Here is a 27,540-nt window from a genome sequence, read left to right on the forward strand (position 1 = left end):
ATGACCAGATGTGTGTGTGCATGCCCTGTATTGGATGATGTGTGCCCAGTTGTGCAGAACTGCCCAGCTGTGTGTCATTGGCCCTATATTGCTAACAGCTGAGGGTGATTCTCCAGTAGCCCAAATGAAGGGGGCCTGTGTTTTTTTTAACAGGGGGTCTCAGTTCTAACCTCAATGGCACTGAAGGTTTGAGTGGCCACAGTCCACAGCAGTGGTGACAGTGAAGTCCCAGGTGGTTGTGGACTTGTTATAATACCTTCTTGGGGTGAGGCATCGGGTGTGGGAGGAGACCAGTGTTTGGGGTCAGAGCTGAGAGAACATTCTGCTTCCTTGTTCCACAGCAAGGAAGACAGGAGAGAGGAGCAGTTTGCTGGGGTGTGATTTTGCTCCTGGTGGGAGTACATGGGAGGAAGCGATCTTGGGGCAGGGCCTGGTACAGGAACAAGAGCTGAGAGCAGCAGGGCTAATGCTGGGGACTCCAGAGCATTCGTGGGGCTGGCAAGCTGGAGCTGCCGGCACTCTAGGGGTTAATGATGGAAGCGGAGTGTTAACCAAGATTGCCAGCCAAGCACCGAAGAGAGGGATAGTGCTGTTTTATTCTTTGAGTTCATTTTTTTTCCCTTCCCAAGCTTGAGTCTGAATTTGGCTGAGACCAAACTGAGGTGAATTGTGAGTTCTCCGCTCCGGAGCGGCCCATTGGCATCGGAGCCTGGCAGGGTGGAGCGGGAGGGGCTGTGTTGGGTGCTGCTCATTAAGAGTGAAGGTGAATGCTGCACTGGAGGCCAGTCGTTTGCTGGGGCACAGGACAGGAACGGCTGGGTCTGCAGCCGAGCAAGCTTCCTCACCCACGCCAGGAGCCTCAGCCTCCGGAGGCATCGCTGCTGGGGAGACCAGGGCATTTGGGCTTCCAGGGCCTGTTCAGTCCTTGGCTGCTCTTCATCGTGTGATGATTTGGGTTGGTGGGTTTTGTTATGTGGACACCACCCAATGGGAACTAGGCTGAGACCCAACAGCTCATTTCACAGAGGCCACCAGTGATTGGCTGCTTGCTACTCTCCTGGAACCAGATTCAAACCAGTGATCTAGGCCTTGATGGGCACCGTGTCCCCAAAGCCGCTTGGTGTCCACCACAAAGGGACCTCTGCCGGCATCCCAGGGCCATTGACTCCAGCTGGAGCTGCAGGTGCTCGCACCACTGAACATCAGCCGGTTTGTTCGCCAGTACAGCGGCCTGGCTGCTAAGCGGCTTCGCTTGGTCCACGGCAGCCGGGATCGGGCAAACGGCCTGCACTGGCTTTGTGCCACCTCGCCCTGGAAGGGAAGGTCCCTTTGCCAAGGGAAGGCCGACGTGTGAAAAGAGGCAGACGGGGTGAAACTGGCTAGTGAAGTGAAAGAGGCGGCTCAAGGCTCAGCGGTTTCAGGGCAAAAGGGCGATTGTTATTGGACAGACAGGGTGGCCGATGTGCTCTCTGTACATGCACTCCTGCGCGCGCTGCTCCCTGATGGCACACGGCAGGAGTTTGCAAGACCGTGTCAAGTCCAATAACGTATCCAGCATGCGCCGGGGATGCAGGCGTCCCTGGCTGGCGAAGGGTCTGCCCGTGCAGATAGTGGTGCCAATTCCTGGCTCCGCAGGTCACAATTTCCCAAGGAGCGGGGCTGATCAGTGCCTGGCACAGCCAGGGGCAGTGTCCAGTGCAGAGAGGGAGAGAGCGCCTAGCTTTGATCTGAGCCAGACAGGAGTTTCCTGGGGCCCTCTGCCTGCTTTCTGATCCCTCCATTGCAGCCTTGCGGGTACTTGGGGGAGTTTGCCCAATCCCACCTCAGTGCGAGAGAGCAGCAACCTGGTGTGGGAGCTGGCGGCAGGCAGCCTGCACTGAGGGTGCATGCAGATCACCTGCTCCTTGGGGCCCCATGAAGAGGACAGCAGAGCAGACGTCTCACTATGCAGATGTACTGAGGTCCCCCTGCCTGGCGGAGCAATGGCCCCATGCCTGCGCACTCCTGCAGTGGGTTCTCGAGTGCTGAGCAAGGGTGAAGCGGCTGGGGAAAGGCCCCTGCAGCAAAGAGACACAGGAAGGGAGAGAGCAGGGCTGGTGGTTGGTGTGGGGGGAGGATAAACACCAGCTCAGCTGCATGAGAGCATCCCCGAGCTGTTGGGAGCTGCTTCCCGAGGAACAATGGGAGCTGCTGCTAATGGAGGCCTCGCAAGGCAGCTCCAGGTCCAGCTGCTCCGGGCTCCAAACCCCAATGGCCCTGAGCAGCACTGACCTCCCTTCCTTTGGGGGGGGTGGGTCAGACTCCTGCGGTCGCCTCTGGCTGAGGCTGAGTATACGGGGAGGGGCTGGAGAGAGGAGGCCAAGGAAGTTCTGCCGCTGAGTGCAGTCTGGGGGCAGAGGGGCTCTCGGCCCCCCTGGGCGAGGGCTCCGCTCCCCAGGCCCAGCACACCGGGCAGCTCTCCCCTAGGGGGTGAGAATTTCCTTTTCCTCACCCCAGCCACTGGAAGAGATGGGCTGTGGCACATCACCCCATCGCAGAGCTCCAGCGGGACAGGTGAACGGACTTGTTTGGGGCCGGACTGGCATTTCTCCAATGCTGTGTTGAGACGGAGACCGGCACGGCTGGGAGCTCCCCCACACCCAGCGCCCCTCACCGTTCCCTGCAGCACCTCCTGGGCACCCCCACCATGACTGCTCCTGCAATGTTGCCCAATGTGCCCATCCAGCCATTGATTGCTTTCCTCGCCGTGAGGGAATGGCCTGTAACAGTGGGTCAGTGTATCTCCAGCTGCACTGAAGAGGGGGCAGGGTGGAGCCGGTCTTTGCCCTGAATAGACTCCCCTGTAGGAGATATGCAGCCTGGGCAGCTGCTGCTGCTGGGAAGCCTCCCTGGCGCTCTGAGCAATGCCATGTTTGTGCGTGACCTCCCTGGCAGACCCTTCGCCGCCTCGTCTGCTCCAGGATGGAGGAGGACGGGTCCTAATGCCCACTTTGAGCATGGCTGGCACTCCCACCCGGACGCCTGGCCCAGATGGCAGATGGGCCCGCTGGGTTTCATGGCAGGTCTTGTCTGCATGCCCAGGTGAAGGGGCGCTGCATTCGCTGAAGGGCTGGTATGGCCAGCCTGCTCACAGGTGAGACTTATGTTTGAGGACCAACAGCTGCTGAATACACTGTCCATGCTGGCTGGCATCACAATGAGCCAGGCTTTGGGAATGGGGAGGTGTGTGTGTATTATGGCACAGCGCCCCCTTCTGCCTGCTCGTAGAGCGGCTGTGATCCTGGGACGGGGCTGGGAAGAGGCAGGGAGGGATTGTAGCTGGGAAGAGGCAGGGAGGGATTGTGGTGGAAGGAAGGGCAGGGAGACAGCTGTGTGGGAAGGTGAAAACCATTGGCCCGTCCTGCTGATGTTGAGTAGGACGTGGTGCTGGGTTCAGGCTGTGGCCCAGCAGAACGTACCACTAAGCAGTTCTTTGCCACTTGCCCAGAGCGCGTCTGACTGGGCCGCCGCTCCCAGCAGCACGCCCAGTGTCGAGAGGGGAGCGCCACGTGGGGCCGGCGGGCTCAGCAGGAGTCCACCTTCCTAGCTTCCACATGGGACGTTACCTTGGACAGAGGCCCAGGCCAATGTGACGTCGCCGTGTGGCGACGTGACAGCGCCCGTGTCGCGATGCCCCAGTCCAGGCAGCACCATGTCACGACGGCGTCTGTGTGGCGCCTAGCCTGGATGTCAGACCCCTTTCTGGGGAGGGGAGGGTACAATCCATGAGGTGACTTGGCTGCCCTTGGAGCTGGGGAGGGGGAGAGCTGGTGGGGAAAGCTTCAGGCAGCAGCTGACATCTCTGGGCTGGGGCGGGGGGACACACAGGGAGAGGGACTGTCTGAATAGAACCCACTGTGTCCCTCCTGGCTGCCATTAAGCATCTCTCCCTCTCTCTGTCTGTCTCCTCTTAGCTGCAGGCAGGATACTGAAGCGCTGAATGGAGCTGCGCTGTGACCTACATTTCCCAAGGAAGCAAAGCGCCCCCAGCCCCCGGAGCTTCCTCGGCGCCTGCACCATGAAATGATGCAAGTGAAGCCCCTTCTGCCCTGGCAGGTGCCTCCTTAGCCAGGCTTCTCGCCCTGCCGCCTCACCTCACGCCCTTCGTCGGGGACGGCAGGACATGGCCAGCTCGGCGCCGTGGGCCCACTGGGGAGAGGCGGGCCTTGGCCATGGCTCTGGGCAGCGGCAGCGCTGGGAGGAGGCGGTGGAGCAGGGATCTGAGGGGTACATGGAGGAGAATGGAGTTGCTGGACTGGACGAGAACGGACTGGTGGGTCGCGCTGGCCAGTGGGATGAGTCCCCGGCCCAGGAGCCCACTGAACTGGAGTTCCTGGGGAACGTCAGGCTTATGAAGGGGCCATCTTCCCCCCAGGGGCTCTTGGCACAGAGTGACAGGAGCTTCGACCTTAGTGAACTGCAGGAGTTTGAGTGGAGCAGTGTCCAAGGAGACAATGCCAGGAGCCCACCCGCTGGTGAGTCAGCTCTCTCTTCTGTCCTCTTCCTCTGGTAGCCTGCATGTACTACGGAGATAGCACAGATATCTCCGAGCAGAGAGTGACTGCCACAGGGGGGATGGGCGATGCCAGGGTATTGGGTGTTTTCTCCAGACCCCAGTAGTCTGCTGGGACCTGGGAAATGCAGCTCAGTTGCCTTGAAGAACACAAATCCCAGTGAGCTTAAGTGTATAGGTATTGCCACTAAAATGCAGCTACCTCTGGGGTAGAACACTGAACCCATCAGATGTGCGCATCACAACAGTTTAGTACTGGAAGAGAGGAGCCAGTCTGTATCCAATTGAAACCGCAGTTGGCATGTGGTCTTTCATGATCACAAGGGGTGAGAGCGTGCGTCTAATAGTCTCATTCAGCATTACAGCACTGGGGCAAAGAGAACGCTACCTATTGAAATTCCAGTGCCCATGCTTGCCACGCCTTAATGTTTTCCTGGGAGGTCCCTCACCCGAGCACTGACTTGGTCTGATGTTAATCCGCTTATGAGACCTGGCAGGATCTGGGCTGAAGGTGCTAAGGCTGCAGGCTAGAGAAGCCCTCCTGTTGGGAAGGGCCAGTTCTCAGGAAATTCACTCAAGCAGATTTTCTCCTGACGCGTCTGACGCACAAGAGGGGAGTGCCAGGTGCATCAGGTGTTGTGCAGGGAATATAGAAGAAACCTGCAGCTACCTCTCAGTGTGGTCGCAGATATGGCCTACAGACCATACATAAGAACGGCCATACTGGGTCAGACCAAAGGTCCATCCAGCCCAGGATCCTGTCTGCCGACAGTGGCCAATGCCAGGTGCCCCAGAGGGAGTGAACCTAACAGGTAATGATCAAGTGATCTCTCTCCTGCCATCCATCTCCACCCTCTGACAAACAGAGGCTAGGGCAGGGGTTCTCAAACTGGGGGTCGGGATCCCTCAGGGGGTCGCGAGGTCATTACATGGGGGGTTGCGAGCTGTCAACCTCCACCCCAAACCCTCCTTGCCTCCAGCATTTATAATGGTGTTAAATATATTTAAAAGGGTGTTTAATTTATTAGGGGGGTCACACTCAGAGGCTTGCTATGTGAAAGGGGGCCGCCAGTAAAAAAGTTTGAGACCCACTGGGCTAGGGACACCATTCCTTACCTATCCTGGCTAATAGCCATTAATGGACTTAAACTTCATGAATTTATCTAGTTCTCTTTTAAACCCTGTTATAGTCCTAGCCTTCACAACCTCCTCAGGCAAGGAGTTCCACAGGTTGACTGTGCGCTGTGTGAAGAAGAACTTCCTTTTATTTGTTTTAAACCTGCTGCCCATTCATTTCATTTGGTGGCTGCTAGTTCTTATATTATGGGAACAAGTAAATAACTTTTCCTTATTCACTTTCTCCACACCACTCATGATTTTATATACGTCTATCATATCCCCCCTTAGTCTCCTCTTTTCCAAGCTGAAAAGTCCTAGCCTCTTTAATCTCTCCTCATACGTATTGGTAGAAGTCAGCTTTCTGGGAAGGAACCTTTAGAACTGTATGGTCAGAGGCAAAGTCCCAGCATGGTGCTAACTAGGAAGCCCAGCGTTGGAATAAATGACCATTGCGCAGCATGGAAAGATGTTAACAGCTGGAGTGTCCTTGGGGAGCAAACACCAGGACTAGTGCTGGTCAGGACATAGTCTAGAAGTCTGAAACCCCAGCCAGGAGACTCTTCATTTCTATTCTCAGCTTTGACACCAGATTGCTGCTGTGTCTTGGGGCGAGTCACCAATGGTAAATTTTCACGAGTGCCTAAGACCAAGTCTACACAGCAACTAGACACCCACGGCTGGCCTGTGCCAGCCGACTCAGGCTCGTGGGGCTGTTTCACTGCTGTGTAGATGTCTGGGCTCGGGCTGGAGTCTGGGCTCTAGGACCCTGAGAGGTGGGAGGGTCCCAAAGCTGGGGCTCCAGCCCAAACTCAGACGTCTACAACCTGAGCCAAGTTGGCTGGCACGGGCCAGCTGCAGGGTTTTTCTTCGCTGTATAGACATACCCTTACTCACTAAGCAGCCCAGATTGGGACGTCGGCACCTAAATCCTTTGGGCATTTCAGAAAATGTTACCCTTAATCTCTGCACCTTGCGTTCCATGGGCTGGGGATGGTGATTGTTCCCAGGGATGTCGAGATTGACTGGTTAATGTGTAAGATGGTTAAAATGAAAAACAGGCTAATGCTAAGGAGTTTAAGACCTTGGAATGGGAAGGGAACAGTGGAAGCAGCAAGATTTCCTGATGGTACCAACATTTCAGTGAATTGAGACTGAGGAAGATTTTGTGAGAAACTCTGGAAGGAGCTGAAAAGAGGAGGTGTTTGAGCAGTGCAAATGGGTGGGAGCCAGTTGAGCGGGTGAATGTCAGTGCAGTCCAGGGCAAAGTAATGGGTCTGGGAAGAAATCCTTAAGGCCAGTAAGATGCAGTGGTGGGTTTGGATTTAGTTGTAAAAGATCGAGCTGTCCTTGCCAACATCTCCGTGGAGGCATCTGCTCAGTGGTGGCCGGAAAAGTCAAGAAGATATCCAGGGTACGTCTGCGCTGCAGTTGGGAAGGGTGATTGCAGGACGTATGGTGAGCGGGGGGCCATAGGCGGAGGGCCAGACTAGCCGCCTGACTATGCACCTAGGGAACCAGGTCGGGATTGTACTCAGGTGACTAGCCCATCCCACTGCCCGTGCAGCTACAGCTCTGTTTAGTGAACTAACTTGATCTCTGCTAGCTCAGCCGTCCCTCCCAACTGCCGGGTAATTGTATCCTTAGCCTGTATTGAGGGCCAAGGATAATATGCAAATATCTTCATGTGGTTAATGATGACCCCTAATATATTCTCAGTGTTACATATATACTGAAGGTACGTCGTCCTCTGATGGATAGCATTCAAGGTTTGGCCATCTCCCCTTAAAGCCGTAACAGAAATAGAAACATCCCAAAGCAGGGACAATAAAAACGATTAGGGACGTTCGGCCTGATACTCTTGATGCACACCAGCAGGATAGGAGAAACTCCACTGAAGTTGATGGAGTTCCATCAACGTTAAAATGGTATGAGAGGAGAATTGGACCCGTTGGGCAAGGGAAGCTCCATGTGATTTTCCAGATTGACAAAATTAAGGGTAAAATGTTCAAAAGTGTCATCTTCTAAAGTGACTTGGGAGCTTCACTGGAAGTCGATGGAACCTAGGTTGCTGGGTTCCATCCACTCTTAAATATTTTACCCCAGGACTAGGTGGCTTGGCTTGGAGAATAGAAAAAAGAGAGATGCTGGAGGTCTAGAAATGTATGCATGGTGCAGAGAAAGCCACTTGGGCTGCTCCCATCTTGTAATGGAACAAGAGGGTGCTCAGAAAGGGTTAAAAGGCAGTATATTTTAAAACGGCAGAACTGGAAAGAATTACAGTTACGTAGGTGTGATCACTGTTTCTCTACGTAACATGACCTGTGGGACTCGCTGCAGCAGGAGAATATGGGGGCAAAAAGCATGGATTATTATTAAAAAACAAAACAAAAACCCCCATGTTTGTAGGAATAATAATACCACCGCCTAGTTCTTACAGAGCACTTTTAACAAAGGAGGTCAGTATCATTACTGCCATTTACACATAGGGAAACTGAGGCAGAGGACGGAGACGTGACTTGCCCAAAGTCCCTCAGCAGGCCAGTGGCAGGCTAGGAATAGAACCCAACTCTCCTGAGCAGTTTTAGGGGTTGGGTTCATGGGGAGAAATCAAATGAACAAAGACACCATAGAGCCCTTGGTGATGGTAGCACTATTGTTTGTTTTCCAGATGATGGTGAGGAGCTAGAGCATGATGGGACACAGGAGGACCCAACCTCCCCAGCCCACTGGCACCCACAGAGAGACAGGCAGCTAGACATGACTGAAGAGGATGAGGACCGAGCCAGCTCAGGGGACGTGGAGAGACAGGAGGGGGACTGGGAGGCAGGGAGTGAAGGGGAGCTCTCTTTCGAGGGCCAGTATGGCTCAGAGTACAGCGCCAGCCCCGATGCTCTGCGGGACGCCCAGGCTCTGTACGGGGACTACGGCAAATCCTTCAGCTTCACCACGGACGGCAGAGAGGAGCTTTCGGGACACTCCGACGTCAGCCCGCCCCCCTCCAGCACCCTGCTGGAGTGCTCCCACAAGCCAAGCCAGAGAACCAGAGCTGATGTCTTTGAAAGCCAGAGCCAACTCGGAGAGAGCCTGGAGTTCCCCGCAGAAACGGAGTCCTCGTCGCCCTCAAGCAGGCACCTGGACAGCCCTGAGCTGAGCCCGCTGGCTGATTCCAGACACTGGAGCCTGAGCCGGAGCCTCCTGCACCACCTGTCTGTGGAAGACCTTCAGAATGCCCCGAGCATCGACGCGGAGACCTTCCCAGAATCCTCCTATACTGAGAGCGTGGAGGACCCTCCCCGAACCATCTCCAAGGCAACCTCTGCTGCTCGAGCTAGGGCATCCCACCACCGCCCTGTGCCTGCAGCCGAGCCTTCGGAGAGCTTAAGGCTCAAGGCAACAGAGACTCCCCTTTCCCTACGGCAGGCTGGCAGCCAGCAGCAGGACAGGGCTCGGAAGCTGAAGAAGGCCATTTCCCCAGCACTCCCTTCCAAGTTCAGCAGGCAGTCCAGGTCCCTGAGCCCTCGGGGGAACGCCAGTAAGCAGGCAGAGCGGTCTGGCTCGCCCAAGTCAGGCCCCGCCAGGCCGTCCCTGGCTGCAGCCGAAGTCTCGCGATACGGGCGAGGCCAGCTCAACTACCCGCTGCCGGATTTGTCCAAGGTGGAGCCGCGGGTGAAGTTCCCAAAGGACGATCAGAGTTACCGCCCTCCGCGGAGCAGGACTCTGCCCATGAGGGCCAGGGGGTCAGCGAGCCCCGTGGTCTTCAAGTCTCCTGCGGAGATCGTCCGGGAGGTGTTGCTGAGCAGCGCGGAGGGGTCCCCGCAAAAATGCCCTACCCCTTCCACCACCATGGTGCCTGAGGAGTTCAAGTCCCCGCAGCAAGCCACTGAGCTGGTGAAGCAGCTGCAGGTAACTTCCACCTCTCACAAACCAGGGAAACCTCACTAGGAGAGAGACCAGGGATCTCTATGCAGGATTGAAATCAGAGGGCCCTCCCTTTTCACTCCTAGCATAGGATCATAGAATATCAGGGTAGGAAGGGACCTCAGGAGGTCATCTAGTCCAACCTCCTGCTCAAAGCAGGACCAATCCCCAGACAGATTTTTGCCCCAGATCCCTAAATGGCCCCCTCACAACCCTGAGTTTAGCAGGCCAATGCTCAAACCACTGAGCTATCCCTCTCCCCTAAGAAGCTGGGCAGAAAGGGGCCACAGAGCATGGAGGGAATAAATGTTGGCACCTTCACCTGTACGGTGTTGCCTCTGGACTAGGAGACAATGCTGACTGGGGACGTTCATCCCTCTGGAATTCCGGTCAGCACTGCCACGGGGCAGATCATTGCATGGCGTGTTAATGACTGGGCATTAGAATTAACCATAGGGAAACCACAGTCACTTATTCAGGTAGAATATTGTGTGCGCATGTGTGCGGAGGGGGAACTAATTTTTGATGTCTTGATTCTTGGTTTGCAGACGAAATTCTGAAGTCCCTATTATCTGAAGCCCTGGATGCACATGGTTCTGCGGCATTTACATGTGCAGTGTATGTGTGTCTGTACACATGCACCGGGCACTTTCATACCCGGTGGCTAACTGCTCCTTCAGCATCCACCTTCCCCCAGCTGGACATTTATGTTGCTATATAAATACTCAGTGACAGTAACACCCCTACGTGACCCTGACGTGTGCTCTCCTCCTTCTCCTTCCAGGAGGACTACCACAGACTGCTGACCAAGTACGCTGAGGCTGAGAACACCATTGACCGGCTGCGGCTGAGAGCAAAGGTACAATGGCCAGGGAGTCTGAAACAGGCCAGAGATTGGGAACGCACCCCTCCTTGCAGATGTTTCTTCCAGATGCTTTGGGGGCTGTCACATTGGGCCGGCAGACTCTCAAGAGCAGGCTGTGTGTGAGATTTACAATAGTAATAGTATTTAAGATGGGGAGGGATCGTTATCTCTATTTTACAGCTAGGGAAAGCCAAGCACAAAGAGGTGAAGTGACTCCCCGTGGTCACGCAGCAGGGAATAGAACCTTAGTCTCTTGCCTCTCAGTCCAGGACTCTAGCTACTGGGCCGCACTGCCTTCTGGCCGGAGATTGCTCAAGACCTGCCCTTTTCATGGTATAAATTACCCAAGCTCTTTGGAGCTTCTGAAGAGATTCACTTGTGGTTTGAGAGCAGGGCGAGTGTCGTGGTTGGTTCCCGTTTCATCCGGCCAGGTTTTCCCTTGTCGATGCGGGAGCTTGAGGAGCAAGCAGGGGCGCTGCATGTGGGGATCTTAAGCCTTCCCACAAACCAGAGAGCTGCTCCGGTTTATGCAACTCAGGTGCAGTTCTGAGGATCGAGCTCCTGCCAAAGGGCCAGAGTGGCTTGTCCCTGGTTGAAGCTTGGATTGTCTCTAAGGTTCAGAACCTGCCCCCTCAGCCTGTCTGCTCGTGAGGGGGGCTGTCTGTCTCCAGGGTTAATATCAATCTGAGCAGTATGGATTCATACCCACACCCCAGCGAGGGTAGCAGTCTGATTTCCATCCCAGGTTTGGCGAGTCTGACAGCACACGCGCACGTGGAGGGTTAGTTGCTCAATAGGAGCCTGGCTCCCAGCAAAAGGCTCCATCTCTACTCCCCTTCCAACGGCCCAAGCTTTGAATTCGCAGCGTCCTCGCACGCTGCCGCTTGCTTCCTTCCTCTTTCTGGGGAGCTGCCGAGCTGCGGTTTAGCGAGCGCAGCGCTGGGGGAAGGGAAGTCGAAATCTGGCGCAAGGTCACGTTGCGAAGCTTCTCGCTGTCTCCCTGTGGCGGGGCGACGATTCACCGGCGCGGCGCCTCCTGCTGGTTGTCCAGGGAATTAGCTCTTTCCCAGCTCCGGAGCGCCCTCTGCTGGCTGAGGTCTCGCCTGCCGCTGGCCCCCCGTGTCCCTTCCGGACCCCGGTGCCCTTTGCCCAGGGGTTCTGCCCACTGCAGTACCCCCTCTGTCTCTGGGTCTCCCCTCTCAGGGGAACCCCCTCAACCCTCCTATCCCCACCTTGCCTCAGTGGCTGCTGCCAGTCACCATCTAGCCCTCGCTCACTGGGGCAGACTGCAGTCTATAAACCACTCATCGCCGGCAAGGGGGGTTGGACCAGCTGCCTCTGCCTATCTCTGGGCTGCCCCTCTGCAGCCTCAGTACCTTTGTGGGCCCTTAACTCGGCCTGCAGCCTGGCGCTGTGCTAGGCTGGAGCTCCCCAGCTCCCTCTGCCCTTCCCCAGCACCTCTCCACCCTAGGTCCCCTCCTCAGCTTCCCAGGCAGCCAGGTCCTTCTCTCTCAAAAGGCGAGAGAGAGTGTGTCTGTTTCCTTCTGGCCCCCCGCTCTCTTATAAGGGCCAGCCGGGCCCTGTTTGCACTGGCTACAGCGGGGGCTGCTTTCCCCTGCCACAGCCCTCTCCCAGGGCTGTTTTAAGCCCTTCAGGGCAGGAGCGGGGTAACCACCCCGCTACACACCCCTCCTCCTTCCCTTCCTGTTCGAGGCCAAGCCCCGCTCCCCGTGTCCAGCAAGAAAAGAGACGCCGCTGAAGCTGGGTGCGTGTTGCAACCCTCCCTCGCCCCCCCCCATGACCGTTCATGTGCGTTCTGAAGTGGCTCTTGCGTGCCTGCCTCTGGTAGGTTCACTTGCCATCAATATTCTGGCCCAGGAGTTTGCTGTCGGGAACCTTCGCAGAGATGGCAGGGCTGGTTCTGTGGTCCCCTGCACCTGGTGGTGCTGGGCCTGGGTGAAACCGCAGCTGCAAGGCACGTGCTGTGTGCAGATGCACTAAGACGGGGGGGGGGGGGGGGCGCTGCCCCCTGCAGTTGTTTCTTTGCTTCGTATGTAGCTGGAACCAATGAGGAATACACACTCTTTCCTCAAAAATAACAGGAGTACTTGTGGCACCTTAGAGACTAACAAATTTATTAGAGCATAAGCTTTCGTGGGCTACAACCCACTTCTTCGGATGCATATAGAGTGAACCATATATTGAGGAGATATATATACACACACATACAGAGAGCATGAACAGGTGGGAGTTGTCTTTCCTGCCATCGATTAGGCAAATGGTCTGCTGCAGGTGCAGCCCGGCTCGTTCGCTCTGTCTAAAGTACTTCTCTGGCCCCCATCACCACAGCACAGGGGTGGGCAAATGTTTTGGCCCGAGGGCCACATCGGGCTGTGGAAATTGTACGGCAGGCCTTGAATGCTCACGAAATTGGGGGTAGAGGTGCAGGAGGGGGTCAGGGCTCCGGCTGGGGGTGCGGGCTCTGGGGTGGGGCCAGAGATGAGGAGTTCGGGCTGGGGCAGGGGGTTGGGGTGCAGGGAGGTGGTGGTGAGGGCTCCGGCTGGGAGTGCGGGCTCTATGGGGCTGGGGATGAGGGGTTTGGGGTGCAGGAGGGTGCTCCGGGCTGGGACTGAGGGGTTCAGAGGGCGGGAGGGGGATCAGGGATGGGGCAGGCTGTTGGGGCACGGGGGGGTGAGGACTCTGTCTGGGGATGCGGGCTCTGAGGTTGGGCCAGGGATGAAGGGTGTGGGGTACAAGAGGGGGCTCCAGGCTGGGATCAAGGGGTTCAGAGGGCATGAGGGGGATCAGGGCTGGGGCAGGGGATTAGGGCACAGGAGGGGCTCAGGGGTGCAGGCTCCGGGCAGCGCTTACCTCAAGCAGCTCCCAGAAGCATGTCCCCCCCTCTGGCTCCTATGCGGAGGCGCGGCCAGGTGGCTCTGCGTGCTGCCCCGTTTGCAGGCGCCCTTCCCGGCCAATGGGAGCTATGGGGGCGGTGCCTGCGGACAGGGCAGCATGCAGAGCCACCTGACCATGCCTCCACATACTACGTAGGAGCCGGAAGGGGGTCATGCCAGCTGCTTCCCGGGGCAAGCTCCCAACCACGCTCCCCGGCTGGAGCTGAGGGCTGGATTAAAAGGTCTGATGGGCCGGATGTGGCCTGCGGGCCATAGTTTGCCCACCCCTGCCATAGCACCTCACACTCTTTAATGTATTTGTCTTCACAACACCCATGGGTGGCAGGCCAGTGCTGTTATCCCCATTTTACATACGGGACACTGAGGCACAGAGAACCAGATCCTCAGCGGGTGCAAATTATTACAGCTCCATTCACTTCAATGGTGATTTGCCCACGTCCTAAATTCCAAGGCCGGAAGTGTGACCGTCAAGTCTGACCTCCTGGATAACGCAGGCCACAGAACTTCCACGGCGGAAGAGCAGGGAACTGAACCTGGATCTCTCGAGTCCCAGGCTAGCGCCCAAACCACTGGGCAATCCTTCCTCTTGCTGCTCCCTGGCATTCTGGGGTGTAGCTATGCTCCAAGCAACCCTGTCCTCCTAGCTTTGGGCCCATCTGTCCCCTTTAGCCTCCCATGCAGTGCCTTACGCACACGCCAGCTGGGGCCCCAGTCGCTCTTTGCCGTGCGCTGCTGTAGCAGGTAGTGCGGCGGGACGCCCCGGAGAAAAGCCGCGGCTGAGAGAGCTGGCAGCAGTCCGCGTGCTGTGATCAACCCAGAGCAGGGGGAGGCTGTGTGGACGCGCTCAGAGTGGGGACGGTCTGTCTGGGATGTGGCGGGGCTGGCTGAGGAGGGTCGGTCTGTGAGCAGGGCTTTGGGGGGAGGCCCCGGTGAGAGGAGTGACTGGGGCTCAGCGTGGAGGAGGCGCTGTCTGTGAACAAAGTGTGTGTCTGGCGGGGGGCGGTCCGTCTGGGAATGCAGCTTGGATGGGGAGCCCAGCCATGTGCAGGGAGGTGGGGCATGGACAGGTCGTTGTCTGGGAATGAGGCCTGGGGGTAGAAGGGCAAGGGTCTAGCTAGGCTTGGGGTGATGGAGAGACACCCTCTGGGAGTGGGGGCCTCTGTGGGGTGAAGGGTCTATCAGTGAGCAGGGTTTGGAAGTGGGAGCAGGGGACCATCCCTAAGCAGAGCACGTCCCTCCCTCTTCCTGCTCGGTGTCTGGTCCCCTGTCTGCAAGGCCCCCCCCAGGCCTGGTGAAGGCCCGTGCTCCCCTGCAGGGCTTGGGGCTGTCATCTTGGCTGGCACGGCACATCTCCCTCTGGCACGTGTCAGGGGTTGACACGTCTCAGTGCAACATCTCACGTGCCGGGAGCTCCCTGGGCTCAGGGGGGGCGCTGTCACTCTGCACTACAGCCTCCCAGCTGCAGGATCGCTGTGTACCCGCTCCCAGGTCCCGGCTGGCTGGGGAGAGAGGGGGCCTCTTTCAGCACCATGGCCCTGCAGGCAGACAGGTGTGGGTGAGGGCTGATCCCCCCCCCATCTGGAGCCCAGCCTGGGGGTCCCCCTAGGATAATGGGTTTGGCAGCCTGTAGATATGGGGTGGAACCTCTTTTTCCCAAAGAATCCATCCAGCTCTTAAAGCGACAGTGCAGCACCCAGCGCTGTTCTTCAGGCTTTCCGGTTGTTCAGCAATACACTCTCCTCTGCATCACACGGGGAAGGTTTATTGGTGAACTCAGGGGCCGGGGGGTCCGAAGTGCAGGCTCCAGCTGTGCTACAAACATGAAGGAGCAGCTCCACTCTGCTCGAGGTGACGTGGCCTGGAATAATGCTTTGCACTGTTTCAGCACCTGCCCCGTGCGGATCTCAAAGCACATTAGACATTAAACCTCCCCTCTTGAGGTAGGGGTTCTCCCCACTCTACACACAGAGGAACGGAGACACTGAGAACGTTAAGGACCTAATTTTCGGAACAGCTGAACACCCCACCCCTCCAGCTGTCCATCGGAGTTGCAGGTCCTCCGCGCTTCTGAAAATCAGGCGTCAAGTGACTTGCCCAAAGTTACCCAGCCAAGTCAGAGCTGGGAAAGAACCCAGGAGTCCTGACTCCCAATTCCTTGTTCTAACCATTAGGAAAGACTAACCCTCAATATAGGGAAAGTAGCATTAGCTTTAGTATAGACCAGAACTAATCACCAGCCGAGAGCATCGCTTATTTGTCAGAATTCTGCATAGGATCAGTACCGCCAGCCCATCCCTCTGGGGAAGCCAGTCCTTAGTCCCCTTAGGGAAAGGGCTTGCTGGTTAGGAGAAGTAAGACAGAAAGAGGCAGATTTACGAACGCTGGCCTCCATTTGTTGGGCGCACAAATTGCAGATGAAAATAATTGGGATGTGTAGAGAGGGGTAGTGTTCTGGGCCGGCAGTTTAGGTCAGGTAGATAGCTAGGGGTCTCAGCTCCACCAGTGAGGAGTGTAATATAAATGCCTGAACAGCTCTAAGGCCCTGATCGTGAATGCAAACATGGAAGCCTGCTTAAGATTGAAGGTTTGGCCGAAACTAACAGAGAACAGGGACTGCTATGCGTTTCCTCTGGACCCCTTCTGGAGAAGCACTGCAGTGTGTCTTTAAAAAAGAAAGAATTAGGCTCTTAAGCCTGTGACTTATCATAGTCAGTGACTATTTTATTAGCCCAAAAGGTCTTGCTGGCACCAGCCGCTGCTTTCTGAATCATTGCAAGCGATTAGCTAGTGTGTGTATTTATATATAAAAACATGCACGTTCCCAGGCCCACGCCCCCCCTCTGCTTCCGGTGGCAGAAAGTCTGTAAGGATGGCTGGAACTTCCAATTGCTGGCAGCCTTAGGCTATATGGTGGGAGTGCTGTAGCATTTGCAGGCAGGTCACCAAGTATCTTGGTCGTGTGCTCCCTCCTGGATCTTTTCCCGCAAATCAAATGTGCATCTCTCTAATCTCCAGAGTGCTTTTCTTTTCTTTCTGTTTCAAGTTCTTATCTTTGATCACCAGAGCATGAAGGCTCCCTCTTCATCTAATGGATCGCCTAGAGCAGCCATCATGCATTTGTGGGCAGGGACGCTGGACTGTGCATTACAGGATGCAGTCATCACACCACAATGTTGCTCAGAGTGGGGGGGGCCCTGCAGTGTTTGTGTCCAAGCGATGGCACAATGTGGTGTGTCCCGGGTTATCACACTCTGTTATCTCGACGCTGATGTGGTGTCGATGGTGCACTGGCATCATCTATCTTAGGTACTTACATGCCCCCCCCTTCACTGTAGTATGCCCCTCACAATCTTTAATGTATTTATCCTCACAACACCCCTGTAGGGCAGGGCTGTTATACCCATTGTACAGATGGGGGACTGAGGCACAGAGAGGCTAAGTGACTCGCCCAAGGTCATACAGGAGAGTCAGTAAGAGAGGAGGGACTTGAACCTAGTTCTCCCGCATCTCTGCTCGTGTCGTAACCACTGACCCGCGCTTCCTCCCTCCATCACCTTGTGGTGCTGTGTGAAGCAGGTGCCCAAGTGAACTCGAGACTCTAATTGTCTTGCAGGCTGCGAATCGGGGCTGTCCTGCTGGCTTTGGGACAGGGGCCTTCCCTCTACTCCCAACACCGTGACTGTCCACGGGTCTCATGCTGGCGCTCCTTAAAACTAAACAATCCTTCCAGTCAGTCCCAAATTAGAATAGAAGTCAGCTGTTGAAATTAGAGGCAGACTGGGGCGGAAGGATGGTCTTGTGGGTAAGGCACTGAGCTGTGGGTTCAATTCCTGCTCTGACGCTGGCTCACCACGTGACTAGGGGCAGGTCACTTTCAATCTCTCTGTGCCTCGATTTCCTATAGTAAAGTGCAGATAATAATCTCCCACCTTTTGTCTGTCTCGTCTCTTTAGATTGTGCAATCTCTGAGCCAGGCAACGTCTCTTGCTAGGTGCGTGCAAGTCCCCCAGTCTCTGTTATAAATAAATGCGGTAAATATGTTTTCTGGCTGTACAAGTCACAAATTCTTTCCGTTTCCATTCCCAAGAGCCAGTCTCTTGCTGCATTCTGGCATAAAACTGGCTGGCACCGAACTGACATGGAACAGAGCTGGGCAGGCTGTTCGCAAGGACAAATCCATTCAGCACATTCACCTCCCCTCTGGGTTTGTGCATTATCCCCAAACCCGTTGGTTGTACAGCTGCACGCTCTATCTGAGGGATGAGCTGAGCCGATGGGTGGCTCGCAAACTGCCTAACGCGACTATTGCTGCAAAACATTTGCTGTTTGTAATCCACTGCCTGTGCTGTGGGGGGGTCACCTATATCACATGGTACTATTCCTGCCTCCTGAATGAATGATTCTCAAGGCCAGAAAGACCCGTCGAGGGCCACATGTGCATGTTTTTGTGAATGGGTAATTGTATGAGGATTCACATGCAGGTATGTATTTGCATGAGTTCCTGGGGTAGGATACATTCCTTTTCCATGCAGATCCATGCCCTGTATACTCTCTTATTCCCCTCAGTAGTTAGGTTTGGTGCTGTGCGTCGTCCTTCGTGTGTGACATGCGTGTTGAGTGACTGCTGTCTCGCGTTGCTGGTTCCAGGCAACACTCCTTGGCTAAAACGTATAAAGAGGAGAGGGCTGGGCAAACAACTGATTCTTTGGTTTGGGGGCTAAACTGAAAAATACAGAAAAAGAATTTGGTTGGTTTCTAATCAAAACTGATTTTTTTTTTCCTTCAGTTTTTCTCGCTGAAATGAAAAACCAAAAGAAAAAAAATGAATTCGGGTTGAACAAAACTTTTCATTCTTGATTCAAAACTACATGTGGGAACGATTCGTTTCACAAACATTTCGGAATTCTTCATTTTTTATTTTTATTTTTGGTTGAAACTATTAGTCAAATTTGACCTGAATTTGCGAAGAGTTTCAATACCCCCCAAAATGCATTGTTCAGCAAATGTACTATTTGCTGCAAACATTTTGCCCAGCTCTAGCTCCAGCTCCCAGCATGCACCTCTCCAGCAACAAGGCTGTCCGGCTGGGAATGAAACATCTCCTGCTGAAACTCTGTCGCACTAGCCAGTTGGAGAACTCCTTGGAGCAGTTTTGACCTGCAAACTGCATTTTAGCCACCAACTCTGTATGGAGAGAAATGCGTCGATTTCTGCTCTGTGGGGCAGGCTCCTGGGTGGCTGCTAATGGAAGCAGAAACCCGACGAGTTCCGAGCAAGCTGCTCACAACAGCACTGTCATGGTCGATGGCCAATACAGCTGTATCATAGAATCACTATGGATAGTAATTACATACCTGAATAATAAGAATATAGCAGCAGAGAGATACTACTGACCGCCTGACCAGGATGGTGATAGTGCCTGTGAAATGCTCCGGGAGATTCCAGAGGCTATTAAAATAAAAAACTCAATAATCAATTATCCCCATTATTGACTGGGTACATGTCACCTCCAGGACGGGATGCAAGAGATAACGTTTCTTGACACCTTAAATGACTGCTTCTTTCAGCAGCTAGTCTTGGAACCCACAAGGGGAGAGGCAATTCTTGATTTAGTCCTAAGTGGAGCACAGGATCTGGTCCAAGAGGTGAATATAGCTGAACCGCTTGGTAATAGTGACCATAATATAATTAAATTTAACATACCTGTGGTGGGGAAAACATCACAGCAGCCCACCACAGAGGCATTTAATTTCAGAGAGGGGAACTACCGTACACAAAACTGAGGAAGTTAATTAAACAAAAATTAAAGGGTACGACGCCAAAAGTGAAATCCCTGCAAGCTGCATGGAAACTTTTTAAAGACACCATAATAGAAGCTCAACGTAAATATACCCCAAAGTAAAAAACTTAGTAAGAGAAACAAAAAAGTGCCACCAATGTAAACAATGTAAACCGTGTACAAGAAGCAGTGAGAGGCAAAAAGGCATCCTTTAAAAAGTGGAAGTTAAATCCTATTGAGGAAAATGGAAAGGAGCATAAACTCTGGCAAATGAAGTGTAAAAAATATAATTAGGAAGGCCAAAAAAGAATTTCAAGAACAGTTAGCCCAAAGACTCAAAAAGTAATAGCAAAAATTTTTTTAAGTACATCAGAAACAAGAAGCCTGCTAAACAACCAGTGGGGCCACTCGAAAATCGAGATGCTAAAGGAGCGCTCCAGGATGATAAGGCCATTGCGGAGAAACTAAATGAATCAGTCTTCACGGCTGAGGATGTGAGGGAGCTTCCCAAACCTGAGCCCTTCTTTTTAGGTGACAAATCTGGGGAAGTCACCAGAACTCAAATGTGAAATTGCAGAACTGCTAACTGTGGTTTGTAACCTATCATTTAAATCAGCTTCTGTACCAGATGACTGAAGGATAGCTATAAAATCATGACTGGTATGGAGAAAGTAAATAGGGAAGTGTTATTTACTCCTTCTCATAACACAAGAACTAGAGGTCACCAAATGAAATTAATACACAGCAGGTTTAAAACAAAAGGAAGTATTTTTTCACACAACGCACTGTGCCAGAGGATGTTGTGAAGGCCAAGACTATAACAGGGTTCAAAAAAGAACTAGATAAGTTCATGGAGGATAGGTCCATCAATGGCTATTAGCCAGGATGGGTAGGGATGGTGTCCCTAGCCTCTGTTTGCCAGAAGCTGGAAATGGGTGACAGGGGATGAATCACTTGATGATTACCTGGTTCTGTTCATTCCCTCTGGGGCACCTGGCATTGGCCACTGTCGGAAGACAGGATACTGGGCTAGATGGACCTTTGATCTGACGCTTTATGGCCGTTCTTATAGAGGGCATGTGGATGGGGGGTAACAATAAGGCAAGAAGCAGTTCAGAAGAGCGCAGATGGGCACAAGCTCTGCCCTCTGTCTCCACCTGGGTTCCTGGGAGTTTGGGCGGGGGAGAATTTGCTACCAAAAATGGAATGAAAGGAAGAGATTTGGAGGGAACTCCTCCCAGATCTTGGTTAACGCGGGGCAGGTGGAGATGGGTTCTGAGCCATGCTTCACGGCGCGGGAGCGAGCAGATGGTGGGGATTACTGAAATCCAGCCAAGTCCTCTGCCAGCAGAGGAGGGATGAGAGCTGGGAAAGGGGCCCAGGAGGAAGAAGGCAGAGACAAGTGCCTTGGTGCTGAGGCTACGATACTGTTTCTGAATGGATTGCATTTTATTGCGAGGACGTGAAGTGCAACTAAAAAGAGGCGCTGCCAGCCAACACGGGTATCCTGGTGCCAACTAGTATGGGTATCCTTGTTGCTCCTTCCGGGCTAACAAGGGAGCCAAAGAAAGAGTTTGGCTGGAAAATAGTTCGGGGCGAGATTTCTGCTTTCAGCACTTCATGTGCCCAAAATCTTGATAACGTGTCAAGGTGGATATGTGTGTGCATGTATTTGAGTGTGTGCGCATGCAGTTTTGTGCATGTGGGCTACGCGTGGATTTGAGCGTACATGTAGATACACATCTTCTGAGTGCTAGATTACACTCTTGTCCCCGTCCATCCCATCCACCCTGATGCACCCACCCCAGTCATTAGCCCTGCACTGATGTTCCGGGAATACGCTGCTGTTGTTGTTCCTTGGGGTGGAGATCGGGGTCTGCTAGGGCAACGTAAGGGGTGGTAGGGCCAGACTGAGCTGGTGTTTACTAGTCTCTGCTCTCCTGGCTCAGGAAGGCTGGGTGAGACTCCTACTGTCCCTCAGAAAGCCCACTAGCAATGTGAGAGGCAGGATGAGCAGTTGGTTAGTGGTGGAGCTGGCTCTTCCTTTGACAGAATCCCACAGCTGGTGCTGCTAGACACGCCCCAAGCCGAGCCTTCTCTGTGCATGGTGCTCTCAGCCTCTCCCTGCTTGGGCAGTGGGAGATCAGAGCAGGGAATGGGAGCGGGAGCTCCTTTACGGCAGTGCAGAGCATTACCCCAAGGCCAGCATGTAAGAATATCCCCCAGACTAAAGCAACACAAAGAGCTGGTGCTTCCCACAAGCTGTCCCGGTGGATCAGCCTGATCCTCTGGGTGCTGAGGGTCAGTGTCAGGAGTGACCTGAATTCTCTGCTCTGTTTTCTCCCCGCCCCTCAGGTGAGCTTGTACGCCGACCCGCCGAAGCCGAGCCACAGCGTTCACATGGGGACCATGGCCCACGGCTCCAAGGTCATGGCTTTCAGCATCCCACAGATCCAGACAGCAGAGTTCAGCACCACCCCCGCTCCAGCCCTGCCAGCGGGTCTGGACGAAGGTGGGTTTGAGGCACTGGAGTTGCTTTTCCTCTCGTTCTGCTGCCCCCTTCCTTCCTGCCTGGCAATAAGCAGCTCCCTTACGCCTGCTGTTCTCCAGCTGTTCACAACTGGGGCAGCACGGATGGGGACAGCTCCAGACCAAATGCCAATGGAGGAATCTGGATGCACGCCACCTACCAGCAGCTGGAGATACTGTCCATCATCGCTAGCCTATGTTCCAGCTCCCTGGACTCCACCATGGTGGTAGGGGTGCTGTGCTCTTGCAGACGCTGCTCGTTCTGGTGTGCAGGATCCATGCACCTTGCGCCCTCCCTACCCCGTGCCTGTGCCGCCCACCCATTGCTGGGACCCCTCTCATGCAGCATCTTGTCATCACCTGCCCAGTTGCTGCAGTTGCATCCATGCTGCCCATGTGCAGTCCCCACGTGTCGCTGTACGGGAAGGATGTGGTCCAATGTTGGCCCGGGTCCAAATTCATCACTGGCGCAAGCGGCCACGATGCCAGTGACCTCAATGGAGTTGGCACCATTTGTACCAGCTCTAAATATCCCCCACCATCTTCTCAGCAGCAGTGGGAGAAGCAAAGAGAGCCAAGCAGGGCTGACTTTTCATCCCGGCGCAAGGCAGATGCTCATTCACAAGGAGTTCCATCTGCCAATTGACACGTGCACCAGAGACTGAAGCCCAGATGCTTCTCACCTGGGCTCTCTGACTCATCGGGAGCTGCTGAGAGTGAGCTGAACATATTTGATCTCACTGCTCTGGAGTCAGGTCTGGAGACTGTGGCTTGTCCCTGCCGTGGTGCTCAGGATGGAGGTGGTCCCTTAGTCTTGGAGATGACACAGCTGGGATCTTCTTACATTTGTCTTCTCTTCCAGGGCCATCGTCAGCACCAGGTAACCAGGCTCCATCCTTTCTGGCTCATTCCACACTCACCGGGGTTGACGCCTGCACCTCTATGGAGAGACCGTTTCCGGAGGATCCCCTGATACAGACTCTGGCGGGTCAGGCGAGGAAATTTGAGATGCAGGCAAGTGGGGTCCAGAGCGAGCCAACTGCAGTGTGTGGAACGAAACCCACTCGCATTTGGGGAATGGGGGCGCTGAATTTGTCAGTTCTGGGGGAGAATCCAGCAAGGGATGGGGGACAAGAAAGGAACCATGAGGAAGAGGGGCAGGTCTAGGAGGTTAAGCTCCATTGTAATGCTGCAACCATTAGAATTACCTTCCTGTAGGTCAGCTCCATGGGACATTAGTTAATGCCTTATTCCTCCTATCCAGGTGGAATCCTTCGAGGGACTGATCCAAATGGGAAGACTGACCCCGCAGGACCAGCTCTCGGTACACCCAGCTTTACTTTCTGCTTCTCTTATTCGCCCCTTTTCTGAGATCCCAGGAATTTCCAGGAGATCTATGTGGAGTGGCAGTTGTGTCTCGTGCCAGGCACGTGCATGTGGCCCATTCGGTCACTGAGAACCCCAGAGGGGCTGAAGCGCATAATACTTAGTCCTGCCAGGAGTGCAGGGGACTGGACTAGATGACCTCTCGAGGTCCCTTCCAGTCCGGTGATTCTATGCAGAAGACCCCGCGTGTCCCCAATAAAGCAGTGTCACCAGGCCTGAGGCTGTTCAGTGCCGTGGCACGGTACTGTTGCCTCCCGATGCTGTGCAGCGTCACGCCAGGGCGAGGTGGCAACCTGCTGCTGTGATGCCAACGTTGTGACACTGCCGCAGCTGGGCACAGTCACAGCCGTGGAGTTTCACAGCCGGGCCACAGCTTCAGTGTAAGAGCTCTTCACTGAGCGTCGGGAGCAGGGCCGGCTCCAGCTTTTTTGCCGCCCCAAGCGGCGAAGCGAAAAAAAAGATCAAGCCGATCGGCGGTACTTCAGCTCAACCACGCCGCTTCATTCTTCCACGGCAATTCGGCGGTGGGTCTTTCGTTCCCTCTCTTCCCCTTTGGCAGCACTTCGGCGGCAGCTCAAAGAGGAAGAGAGGGACTGAGGGACCCAGAAGACCTGGACGTGCCGGCCCTTTCCATTGGCCGCCCCAAGCACCTGCTTCCTTCGCTGGTGCCTGGAGCCGGCCCTGGTGGGGAGGCAAACAGGGCAGCGGAGCAGGGAGGAGGTTGTTAAGCAATGCTGTACTTACTTAGTCCTCTTGTGCCAGGGGTGCTAGTGCTGGGCATATCTATATAGTTCCTAGCACCACTGTAATATGTTGATTTGGTGTGTGTGATCCTGTTTCCTCTTATGGCTGGCCCCAAAGGGGATAAGAGCCTTCTACTTAAGCATAGCTAATGGAGTAACTCTCTAGCTCAAGTATCAGAGGGGTAGCTGTGTTAGTCTGAATCTGTAAAAAGCAACAGAGGGTCCTGTGGCACCTTTGAGACTAACAGAAGTATTGGGAGCATAAGCTTTCATGGGTAAGAACCTCACTTCTTCAGATGCAAGACTGAAGAAGTGAGGTTCTTACCCACGAAAGCTTATGCTCCCAATACTTCTGTTAGTCTCAAAGGTGCCACAGGACCCTCTGTTGCTTTTCTCTAGCTCAATTGACAGAGGCTCATGCTTCCGGTTCTGAAGGTCCCAGGTTTATCTCCTCTGAGGACTCGTGATGGCTGCATGTGTGTGGTTCTGGCTTTGTTAAACTCAGGATTCACAGGCCCAGTTCAGCCTGGCTGGAGTTCAAAATCCCACCCTCGCGGCCTAGCCAGACGCCGTCCTGGGCGTGTCATGTGGCATAAGGATTCCATAGCGTGGGGGGGCCGAAAGCTCAGACTCACGCATTTTGATGTGCTGCCCCCTTCGTAGGGATTTGCGAGGCTCAAGGACGCGCAGGATGCTCTGGAGCGAGCATATTTGCAGGCCCGGGAAGAGAACCGTCTGCAGCAACAGCGCCCAGGCGCAGCGGGGCCCCTTGGGGACTTCGATCCAGACAGGTAGCTTTTTTTTTTCCATCCGCCTTTGTTCCTTAAACAGAGTCCTCTTCAAATGATGATTTATATCAAGGGGAAGCATGGCTCAGTGGTTAGAGTGCCAGCTTGGGACTCTGGAGACCAGGAGTTCAATTCTGGGCTTGGCTACAGGTACCCTGTGACCTTGGGCAAATTGCTTACTGTCTCTGTTCCCGTCTGTAAAATGCAGACAACAACACCGCCCCCGGGGCGTGAGGATAAATGAGGTGCTCAGACACTGCCATGAGGGGGTTAGAGCCCAAGAAAGAAAATGTAGGTTGGACAGAGAGGGGCTCTGGGATTGGAGTTTGAAAACTGGGTTTATTTGAGCAGCCAGCCGCAAAGGGGCGTGAATGAATGCTTAACTCCTGTGCAGATGAGCCGCAGTCCAGTCCATCAGTGTGATTAATGCAGCCACATTTGTGACACTGGCCTGTCCTGTTGCGATTATGCCGTTTTATTCTAATCTACCTGTGTTTCCTGAGTGATACTTATGGACGTTAATGAAGGGATGAGGCCTGTGAATCCTAAGCAGTGAATTACTGCCCGCTGCGTTCCAATCCCGTACTAGCCAGCTCTGTCGGCTGATTTCTCCTGGCTCATTATTCACATGTTTAAAAGGACGCTCTGACGCTGCAGACAATGACCTGGAGCTGCATGTGTACCCTGCGTGACAGATGAGCTCTAAGAGCTGGTGGGAGTGGACCAGACCTGATCTCAGCCACAACAGTGTAAATCCAGGGCAACCCCTCCCACACCAGTGAAGTTAGTCCTGATGTTCACTGACATGGACAATAACAGCACCTGCAGGTATATTAGATAGGGTAAAAACACGGAAGGGGGAGAAGCCAGCCTAAGGCTGAAGCACCTGCTACTGGCCACTGTTAGTACCCTTTGGTCTGGCAGTTCCCCTGCTGCCGGTTTACCTGGTTCAGAACCTGGCCCAGAGCATTCTAGTGTGGGGCAGTCGTTATGTTTTATTTCTATTGCCAGTGCCCCGTCTCAGAGCAGAAGCCCAGTGTGCTAGGTGCTGTACGCACACCCAGAGACAGTCCCAGCCATGAGCTTGCAATCCAAACAGACAGGCCAAACAAAGGAAGGATTGTTACCAGATGGGGAGGGGGCCACAAGGAGTCACCCAAGCAGCCTGTAGCAAAGAGGGACCTGAACTCAGAGCGCCTGGGTCCTATGCCAGTGCCTTATCCGCTGGGCCATCCTTCCTTTCTAAGCTGTGGGCTGTTTCTTTCCACCTGGGCATGGTTTTGAAGGCCCTCACCCCTCTGTTGCTGGCATGGTGTGTTTCAGAGCGGTGGAAGGGGAGATATTCCGCCTGGGAATGCGCTTGGAGGAGCTGAAGGATGGGATTGACCGAGCGCTGCAGAGCCTGCCCTCCCCGAGGAATTGCTCTGAGCCAGCTTTGCCTCCCAGCTGTTTGCCAACCCTGGTCTCAGAGCCGCCACTCTCCTCCCCAAGGCCGTCAGTTCAAGCCCCGATCCCGGCCCTTCGCACTCCCTACCCTGAGGTAAATGCTGTGCTGCTCTCGGTTTCTGTGGCCTGAGGTTTCCCAGGCAAGGTGACACTTTTCACTCCCAAGACACTACTGAAAACGCCTGGGTCTGGAGTAGTGGGGATGCCCTGTCCGCAGCCACTGCTGCTGCCTAGTTCCCTCAGCGACTCCTACGGGGTCAGGCCAGAACTGGAGTAGCAGTGAGCTCTCCCCATCCCCCATCCACACACACCGCCTGAGCTCCCACTCGCTTCCCTACAGCGCCTCCTGCTGGAAGAGGCTGGAGCTGGCTTAGTGCTGAGCTGCCCCGACATGGTGTAGAAGCCCTGGCTTCTTTCAAGATTCTTCCCATTTGTGGCTTGAACTAGAAAATTGCTGAGGTCCTTTGCAGCCAGCATATGGTACCATTCCCTGCAGCGCCCCCTGCTGGCAGAGGTGTTCTGGTTGGGGGGCTGACCTTACCCCTTTCTGCCCCCTAGGCCCCTGTTCCAAAGCATGCCCGCGCCCAAGTGCAAGTGGACGCAGAGGTGAGTTCTGCGAGTGGCGAGACGGAGGAGGAGAGAGAAGAGCTTCCCGAGCCCCTTCGGCACAAGCAGCTTCAAGTGGAGAAGTTCTTCGGTAACCTGCTGGACCAGTAAGTGTTGTCCCTGCTAACCCAGCCAGCCCCTTGCATGCTGACGTGTTGAAATGGACACGCACGCTCCACGTTACGTGCTCACAGCCAGCACTCGTGCAACACAAGTGCCCGGCATGCAGTGATCATGCAGTACAGCAGTTTTGTGCCCGAGGGGGATGTGTTTCGACTTCAGTTCTTTGCCGATGTCAGCTCTCTGAGGCAGTCACACAAAGGGGCCTGCAGGTCAGGGGCTCTGAAAACACAGCATCGATCTCTGCATTGAGAATAGCTTCCCTGCCCATCCCAGGCAGGAAAGGTGCATTTGGCCTCATCGCTGTGTTCGTAACTGGGAAGGGGAAACTGATCTCGTTCCGGCCGAGAGTTCAAGCATCGACTTCTCATGGCACAAAGGGCAATTGGTTCCCATCTCTGGAGGCCTGTGTCCAACCCGGCCATGGACACACGTGTCATGAGTTTAGTAGCTTCAATCTTGTCCCCTGGAATGACCAGCACATGATACCAGCCTGGCAGGGGCAGCCACATCTGCATTGCTAAAGCTGTGTGTGGGAGCTTGGTGCTGAAATCACTAGAGCCTCTGCCAGGTAGGATTGAGGTGCTTTGGCAGAGCAGTGAGGGAGCTTTTGCCCATACTATCCCTTGCTCTGATAGTGCTGCCAGTGCCCTGTTTGCTTACGCATCCGGCTGCTAACCTGTCCTGCGAAACTGGCTGCTGCCAGTCAATCCAGATCAAACGGGAGCTGGCGCATCATCCTAAGGTGCGAGTGCCCCTGGTGTTTTAACTGGG

The 27,540-nt window shown here is 54.6% G+C and overlaps 1 protein-coding gene across 1 annotated transcript in view; it reads left to right on the forward strand.

Annotated features, from left to right (window-relative positions):
* The first annotated feature begins 4,162 nt into the window (after positions 1-4,162).
* The window catches only part of AKNA (AT-hook transcription factor), a 41,825-nt gene continuing 18,447 nt past the window's right edge, over positions 4,163-27,540 (forward strand). The window contains exons 1-9 of the mRNA XM_065418910.1: positions 4,163-4,514; positions 8,340-9,574; positions 10,374-10,448; positions 21,504-21,660; positions 22,540-22,691; positions 22,942-23,001; positions 24,470-24,597; positions 25,918-26,134; positions 26,599-26,753. Coding sequence (XP_065274982.1) covers positions 4,163-4,514; positions 8,340-9,574; positions 10,374-10,448; positions 21,504-21,660; positions 22,540-22,691; positions 22,942-23,001; positions 24,470-24,597; positions 25,918-26,134; positions 26,599-26,753 — 2,531 coding nt within the window. The remainder of the gene's footprint in view (positions 4,515-8,339; positions 9,575-10,373; positions 10,449-21,503; positions 21,661-22,539; positions 22,692-22,941; positions 23,002-24,469; positions 24,598-25,917; positions 26,135-26,598; positions 26,754-27,540) is intronic.

Source organism: Emys orbicularis, chromosome 18 (genome assembly GCF_028017835.1).
Source record: "Emys orbicularis isolate rEmyOrb1 chromosome 18, rEmyOrb1.hap1, whole genome shotgun sequence".
In the NCBI taxonomy this organism is placed as follows: Eukaryota; Metazoa; Chordata; order Testudines; family Emydidae; genus Emys; species Emys orbicularis.